At 52.3% G+C, this 8,532-nt stretch overlaps 1 protein-coding gene across 1 annotated transcript in view; it reads left to right on the top strand.

Annotated features, from left to right (window-relative positions):
* Positions 1-8,532, top strand: part of LOC112071433 (protein capicua homolog) — a 65,572-nt gene that overhangs the window by 7,770 nt on the left and 49,270 nt on the right. The window contains 2 exon segments of the mRNA XM_070439391.1: positions 4,480-5,226; positions 5,229-7,423. Of these exon segments, the coding sequence (XP_070295492.1) occupies positions 4,669-5,226; positions 5,229-7,423 (2,753 nt within the window). The 5' untranslated portion in view covers positions 4,480-4,668.

Raw genomic sequence — 8,532 nt, 5'->3', positions numbered from 1 at the left:
GTGTAGACGTGTGCGTAAACCTCCTGCCCCTATTTGGTAGTGAGGACGTGTGCAGTTAAACCTCCTGCCCCTATTGTGTGAGTGTAGACTTTGAGAGTTAAACCTCCTGCCCCTATTGTGTGAAGTTAGGACGCTGTCAGTAAACCCCTGTCCCTAGTTGTGGGGTGTAGGACGTGGTGAGAAACTCCTGTCCCTAGTTGTGAGTGTAGGGACGTGAAGGTAAACCTCCTGCCCTAGTTGGTGAGTTAGGGACGTGTGCGGTAAACCTCTGTCCCTTAGTGTGTGAGTGTAGGGACGTGTGCGTAAACCTCCTGTCCTAGTTTGTGGTGAGTTAGTAGACGTTGAGGAAAACCCCTCCCTAGATTGTGGTGCGAGTGTAGGGACGTTGCGAGAAACCTCTCTCCCTAGTTTGTGGGAGTGTATGGACTTAGGTGCTGGTAAACCCCGTGCCCCAGTTGTGGTGAGTGTAGAGACGTTGTGAGGAAAACCTCCTGTCCCTATTTGGTGAGTGTAAGATGACGTTTTATTGAGAGGAAAACCTCTGTCCCTAGTTGTGGTGAGTGTAGAGACGTTAAGAGAAAACCTCCTGTCCCTAGTTGTGTGAGTGTAGGGACATGAGAAAAACCTCCTGTCCCGTATTGTGTGAGTGTAGGGACGTTGAGAGGAAAAACCTCCTGTCCCATGTGGTGAGTGATAGAACTTGAGAAAACCTCCTGTCCCTAGTTTGGAATGAGATGATAGGACGTGTCGAGAGGAAAACTCTCCTGTCCCTATTGTTGCGCTGAGTTGTAGGACTGTTGAGAGGAAAAAACCTCCTGCCACCCTAGTTGTGCGTTGAGTGTGAGACGTGGAGGAAAACCTCCTTTCCCTAGTTTGGTAGTGTAGGTGACTGATTGAAGAAGAGGAACAACCTCCTGTCCCTAGTTTTTGGAGTGTGGAAGTGTAGGACCTCCGTGAGTTGTTAGTGTAGGACGTTAGAAGGAAAAACCTCCTGTCCCTGTATGTTGTGGTAAAAGTGTAGGACGTCGTGATGTAGAGTCGTTGTAGAGGTGGTGATGTAAGGGTGTGAGTATAGGAGGTGGAGTGTAGGAGTAGTAGTGTAGGAGTGGTGAGTGTAGGAGGTGGAAGGTAGGAGGTGGTGAGTGTAACGTGTGAATGTAGGGAGGTGATGAGTGAGGGACTGTGAGTTAGGAGGTGGTGAGTGTAGACGTGTGAGTTAGGGAGTGGAGTTAAGGGAGTGTGAGGTAGGAGGTGGTGAGGTAGACGTGGTGAGATGTAGGAGTGGGACTTAGGAGGTGGTAAGTGTAGGAGGGTGAGTGTAGGAGTGCGTGAGTGTAGGATGATGAGTGTAGGACGTGGATTAGAGGTGGTGATGTTAGGACGATGTGAGTGGTAGAGTGGTGAGTGTAGACGTGTGAGTTAGAGATGGTGATGTTGTAGGAGCTGATGTAGGGAGTGGTGAGTTAGGGAGTGTGAGGTAAGGAAGGTGGGATGTAGGACTGTTGAGTGTAGGGAGGTGTAGTGTAGGGACGTGTCATGTGAGTGTAGGGAGTGTGAATGATGTAGGGAGTGTGATGTGTAGACGTGGTGAGTTAGGACGTGGTGAGTGAGGACTTGATTAGGGAGGTGGTGAGTGTAGGACGTGGTGAGTGTAGGGAGGTGAGTTAGGAGGTGTGTAGTGTAGGGAGGGTGGTGATGTAGGACGTCGTAGTTAGGGATGGTGAGGTTAGGAGGTGGTGAGTGCAGGAGGGTGAGTGTAGACGTTGAGTGTTAGGGAGTGTGAGTTAGGACTGTGAGTTAGGAGCGTGGTGAGGTAGGGAGTGTGAGTGTAGGACGTGGTGAGTGATAGGGACGTCGTGAGTGGAGTGATTGGGACTGTGGCATGTTAGGGAGTGGTGATGTAGTAGGGACGTGTGAAGTTGTAGGAGGTGTGAGTGTAGGGAGTGGTGGAGTTGTAGGTGACGGTGTGAGTGTAGGGACGTGGTGCAGTGTAGGAGATGGTGAGTGTTAGGCGAGGTGGATGAGTGTAGGGAGGTGTGATGTTTTTTTCTAGGGATGGTGAGTGTAGGGATGCGTGTGAGGACTTGGTGAGTGTAGGACGTGGTGAGTGTATGAGGTGTGAGTTAGGAGAGTGAGATGTAGAGTGTGAGTGTAGGACGTGGAGTGTAGGAGTGGTGAGTGTAGGAGTGGGTGATGTAGGAGAGTATTAGGACTGGTGAGGTGTAGGGAGGGTGAGTTGTGGAGTGAGTGAGTGTAGAGATGTGAGTGTAGACTGGTGAGTGTAGAAGGTCGTGATGTTAGGCGTTGAGTGTAGGAGTGGTGAGCTTAATGGTGAGTTAGGGAGAGGTGAGTTGTAGGGAGTGTGGTGAGTGTAGGGACGTGTTGAAGTGTAGGAGGTAGTGAGTGATAGTGAGAGTGTGAGTGTAGGGAAGTGGTGAGGGGTAGGGACTTGATAGGAGTGTGAGTAGACGGTGTGAGTGTAATAGGGAGGTGGTGAGTGTAGGGAGGTGATGCAGTGTAGACTGCGTGTGTTAGGATGGTGAGTAGGAGTGTGAGTGGAGGACTGTGAGTTTTATGGAGTTATGTGAGGTAGGGACGTGGGAGTGTAGGAGTGTTGAGTGTAGGAGGTGTTGAGGTAGGATGTGGATGTAGGGACGTGGTGAGTGTAGGGGGGTCTGAGTTAAGCACTGGTGAGTGTAGGGAGTTGTATGTAGGGAGTGTGAGTTGTAGACGTGGAGTGTTAGACGTGGAGTTAGGACAGTGTGAGTGTAGGGAGGTTGAGTATGTAGGAGTTGTGAAGTAGGACGTGTGAGTGTAGAAGTGTGAGTGTAGAAGTGGAGATACGGTTGAGGAGTCAGGGAGGGATCTAGTCAGGATCTGATCTCAGCCCCAAAATTGTTTGTATCGTCATGTCTTTAAAAATGTTATTTTAGCCGAAGGGAGAGAAAGGGCCAAAAGCCGTAATGGGACGGCCAGGGGCCTGAGAGTGTGAGACAGGCTGAGGGAGTTTGTAACAGCCTCACAGGAAGTGGTTAAACTAAATACTAAAGAGGTTATGGTGTACAACAGAAAGCATTGGTTGTGTAYGTGTGTGAGTCGTTTTTAGCATGGGCAAACAAACAGTTAAAACACGGTGTGTCTTAAAATGACTCTGTTAAAGAATTCTCCCAATAGCCTAACCCTCACTTCATCTCYGAGAAATGTGTGCGTGTTTACATCCGTGTGTGTGTTTGCCTCTGTGTGTGTATGTGTGTGTGTGTGTGTGTGTGTGACTGTTTTTGTCTATTTTGTTTTGCGCATCACTGAATAGTGTGCCTGACCGTGTGCCAGGGTTAACATTTTGAGCACATTAAACCAATATGAGCACATTAAACCAATATGAGCACATTACACCATGCCAGATTATTCAAAATGTGTATCTGTGTTTGCCAGTACGAAAAAGAGACAAGGAGACACAAAAGAGAGAGAGAGAGTGAAATAAAAAGGGAAAGAGAGAGTAGGGCCGGGTGTGCTAGAACGAGTGTGGAAAATCCCTATGACTCTATATGAGAAAGGCAGACCTATTGTACAGCCGGCTTACTCTGTTCTCTCTCTCTCTCTCTCTCTGTCTCTCTCTGCCGTGTGTAGCCGTCTCTGTGTGTAATCAGCCCTCGGCCTCTATGTGTGTGAGTGACCTCACCCTGCCCACCATAGACCACCACTGTCTGATGGGAGTTTAAAAAATACCTGTTTATGACCCATGTATTGGTGTGTGTTTTACCTGATGTGTAAATGTGAGCCCAGGCACACACACACACCACACACACACCACACAGCACACGCACACGCACACACACAACACGCCACACACGCACACACATCACAACACACACACTCGCAATAGAACAGATAACCTGGAACGTGATTGTGAATGTTGTGTGTGTGTGTGTGTGTGTGTGTGTGTGTGTGTGTGTGTGTGTGTGTGTGTGTGTAGAGAAATTAGTTTGTAATACTAGAGCAGTGCTCAGATGTAAATCCATGTGTCATAGTGACCAAGCTAATGTATGAAATAATATGCATTCCATTTCTAGTTTAATCATGTAACCTGATGATGTATCTGTAAAAGCTCTGTTTAGTTAGTGGAGTGTTAGTGGAGGCTCATCCACAAATGTTAGGAACTGTGGCCTTTGAAACATCGTCATTAGCTGGAGTGGGAATCATCAACACTGTTTACTTCCTCAAATTCACTCAACATTAATGTATATGTGTGCACATACACACACTTGTGCACATACACACACTTTAGTGGATTACATGGAGGTGAATGGTGGCGTTATGAGCCGGTTGGTGGGTTGGTGGGAAGTCATTCAGTGCAGTACACTTCCAGGTATGACATCATTTTCTAATCTCAGCCATTTTTGATGATGACGATAATAAATGACCACCTGTCTTCTCTCTCTCTCTCTCGCTCTCTCTCTCTCTCTCTCTCTCTGTTTTTAGTCTGATTTTCAAAAGAACAAGGAAGGAAAAAGGGCAGTGAAAAAGAGAGCAGAAGACCAGGGGGCACCGGAAAAAGAAAGAAAAGGAAGAAACAGGGTAAAAATAAGACGAGCCAAAGAAAGGATAGAGCAACCGTCACCACTCACCCCACAGAGTATAAAGGCAGAAAGGAAAAGACAAGGTGAAGAGATGAAGCCACTAAAGAAACAGAGGGGGCGCTCTCCCCCCTCCACACGGGCCAAAGGGGGGAAGAAGAGAGGGGCGACAGAGACCCCCCCAGAGAGGGACAACAGGAACAAACTCAGGAAGGAGAACCAAGACGGACAGCCTCAAACCACRMCCCCCGCCCACTTGYYACGGAAACAATCCACAACCTCCTCTGACAGCTCTCAGCRGGAGCCAATCAGAGGCAGYGAGACCCCAAAGAAGGAGGGRCCTASAGAGCAGGTGCTGCAAAGGCAACCTGAAGATAAAGAGAAGACCGARGACAGCAGAGGGGGGGTTGGGGGGAAATYAGGGGGGCCTAACAGCACCCCCACCTCCTCCCATAACAACACCCTCACCATCCCCACCCCCACTACCAGTCCCAGCCCTACCTCCATGTCCAGTAGGAAAACAGCCACCTTCAAGGCCAGAGTCCCCAAGAAGAAGTACATCGCTGAACACTATGCTGGTAGCAACGCCCCCGGCCTCACCTTCACCCCTGCCCCCATGCACAACAGCCACAGTAACTACAGTAGTACTAGCAGAGTACTAACAGTAATAACAGTAGTAATACCATTAGTAACAGTAGTAGGACTAACACTACTATTAATGGTAGTAACAGCATTAGTAACAGCCATAGTAACAGCTCAGTCAGCCTCTCGTTAGCCCCCAGTGTGTCCAATGAGGAGAGGAAGGTAGCCGCTAGCAGCCACAGCCATGGCCCGGGGGAACAGGGGATGACAGGGGCCTCCATAGAGCCCAACAATGGCAGTGTGGCCCCACAGGACAGAGAGAGAGACCCCCAGGGTGGGGAGACAGAGGCAGAGTGGGCCCCTAACTCAGTACGCTCCGTWTCSACGGATACAGCCAGCGAGCACGATCTGGAGGTGAACTCCCAGCCCAGTACCAGCCCTGCTAGAGCCCCCTACCATGGCAGCCTGCCCCCTTACTCTGCTACTACCTCCCAGCCCGGCCCCAACCMKAGCCACAGAAAGGGCAGTCTGTCCGGGGCGGATGCCTTGGCCAAAGGCCTGAAGAACCAGAGAGTTCTAGCCCGCTGTCRATGGAGAGACAGACTTAACGGAGAGCAAGGTGGGAGGGAGAGAGAGAGGGATGGACCCCTGTCTCCTATGTTCAGGGCTGGGGTGGTGCGGCGGGTGAGTGGGGGCAGCGCTGATATCCAGCTGCAGGGGGAGGAGGGGATACTCTGTTACCCCTTTCAGGGGGGGACCGCACACCCGGAGGGGGAGGAGACRAGCGTGGAGTTCATCCTGGACGCCCCCCCACCCGGCACGGCGTCCGTGGCCATCGGGACACGCGTATGTGTGCCTTTCAGAGGGGGAGGGGGGCGAGATGGGGGTGAACAGGGGACACCTCAGCTATACAGAGAAGGGGTGCTGTCCCAGGTAGACCCCCACCCTGCCGTGTCGTTCCCATACAGGGTGCTACTGTGTGAGGATCGAGAGGCGCTGGAGAATGGAGGGAGGGAGGAGGAGGGAGGGATGGAGGAGGAGAGGAGGAGGGCGCAGGCCCAGGCTGTATGGGTGTCCAGACAGAGCCTGAGGCTGCTGACTCCCCCCTGGGAACTGCCTCACMCAGAGGGGGGGRGAGAGAGGGAGAGAGAGAGGGAGGAGAGGGAGAGRAGGGAGGAGATGGAGGTRGAGAGGGAGGTGTGCCAGCTGAGTATTGGGATGGCGCTGGGTGGGCCGATGGGAGGGGGAGCGAGGTTGGTGCACAGCTTCTCTCCAGCTGGGGTGGTGGGGGGGCATCACTATGGAAACATCCCCCCCCACCCCTCCTCGTTGGTAACGACCAGCGTTGTCRMCAKCACTGGAGAGGGTTACCCTGACAGAGAGATAGAACAAGAGAGACAGAAACAGCCCCAAACACCAGAGGAGGACATGGAGATGTCTAGGTTCAGWATGGRYACCCAGCMTCGCCACATCCTCTCMAAGCCCCTCCTCGGGGGGCAYAGCTACCCCTCCTCCCAACACCTGGTCCAGGGCCTGGGCACGCCACTGGGCTCTCACCTGTCCTCCCTCACCTTGCCTGGCCCTGAGGCCCTGGGCATGACCCCCACACCACACCTACCCCCTTCCAAGAGTGCCCTGGTCCCCCTGGACAAGACCCCCTCCCAGATCCCCACCCCTACCCCTGGAGGGGGGTCTACCTCCTCCTCAGCCTCCTCCTCGCGCTCCCGCACCCCCCTGTCGGCCGCCCTGCAGAAGTACAAGAAGGGGGACGTGGTGTGCACCCCTAACGGTATCCGCAAGAAGTTCAACGGCAAGCAGTGGAGACGCCTCTGTTCCAGAGAGGGCTGTATGAAGGAGTCCCAGAGACGAGGATACTGCTCACGCCACCTCTCCATGAGAACTAAAGAGATGGAGGGAGCGGGAGGAGGGGGAGAGAGGGACAGGGGGAGAGGAGGAGGAGGGGGGAGCAGTTCGGGGACGGTCACCCCCTCTGACCTGCGTGGGTTTGACTGGGATGAGACGTCCAGAGACAGCAGCGAGGCCAGCAGTAGAGGAGACTCTCGCCCTCGGCTGGTGCTGCCCTCCCTCCTCCCCCATGACTTCTCCAGGTTTGATTTTGACGAGTGTGAGGCAGCCACCATGCTGGTGTCTCTGGGCAGCTCTCACTCTGGGACCCCCTCCTTCTCCCCCACCTCCAACCAGTCCCCTTTCTCCCCCGCCCCCTCGCCCTCACCCTCCCCCCTCTTCGGATTCCGTCCCGCCATGGGGTAGAGGTAAACGGGGAGGGATGAGATGGGGTAGAGGAACAGGGGGAGGGATGAGATGGGGTTAGGGGACATCCCAAGGATCCCAGATAGCACTGACCCAGGGCTTACAGTAACAAGGAAGGGCTGGTCGGTGACTGTTGGGTCAGAGTAGGGAAATCAGTTCAGTTTAAATGGGTATAAAATACAGGATATACTGTATGTAATGTAGGCCACATACAGACCGTTTCCACCATCTCTCGCTGGGTGTGTGTGTGTCATCATTGTTTGAAACTGGGTTTAGATAGGAGTGGGGAAGGCCTCTGAAAGAGAGGATGGGAGATGAATGACATTTGGGGTTTTGTCTTTGAGAGAATGCAACTGACATGAATCCTCTCAGTCCCATCTCTGCAGTGCCGTCTGACTGTAAGAAGGGGTACAGTACCAGTTAGGATACGGTATGTAGGCTACCACTGCACCAGTACGGTCATTCCATTCTTGGTGTGTGTGTGTGTCAGTTTCTCTAATAAACAATAGGACAGTATTGACAGGAGGTAATACCACAGGAGAACCATAGGTGTGTGGTGTGTGTGTGTGTGTGTGCGTTGCGTGCGTGCGTGCGTGTGTGCGTGCGTGCGTGCGTGTGTGTCTAAAGAGACGGAGGGATGGTTTGGTTAGCTGCCTTTCCCCAAAGGCTATTATCTACTCACGCCACTTATCAATGACGCGTTGAGGCGTGTGTGTCTGTGTGTGTGTCTGTCTCTGTGTCATGTTGTCTGTATGAAGGGGTAAAATAAGGTCTGGGAGTTATTTTTGAATGAGTTGGTTTGGGCTCGTCCATTTTAGAGTTGTGTGTGTTTGCATGCGCACGTTACAGTGCCAGAGTGCATGTGGGTGTGTAAAGAATCCTCTGTGCTTCAAGCTCCTGTGTGGGCCTCTCTTTCTCTCTCTCTGTGTGTGTGTGTGTGTGTGTGTGTGTGTGTGTGTGTGTGTGTGTGTGTGTGTGTGTGTGTGTGTGTGTGTGTGTGTGTGTGTGTGTGTGTGTGTGTGTGTTGTGTGTGTGTGTGTGTGTGTGTGTGTGTGTGTGTGTGTGTGTGTTGTGTGTGTGATCAATAAACAGTAAATTTTACCAT

This window comes from Salvelinus sp. IW2-2015, unplaced genomic scaffold (genome assembly GCF_002910315.2).
Source record: "Salvelinus sp. IW2-2015 unplaced genomic scaffold, ASM291031v2 Un_scaffold1614, whole genome shotgun sequence".
Lineage (NCBI taxonomy): Eukaryota > Metazoa > Chordata > Actinopteri > Salmoniformes > Salmonidae > Salvelinus > Salvelinus sp. IW2-2015.
The sequence above is the reverse complement of the archived record's forward strand: the minus strand, read 5'-3'. Positions and strand labels throughout refer to the sequence as shown.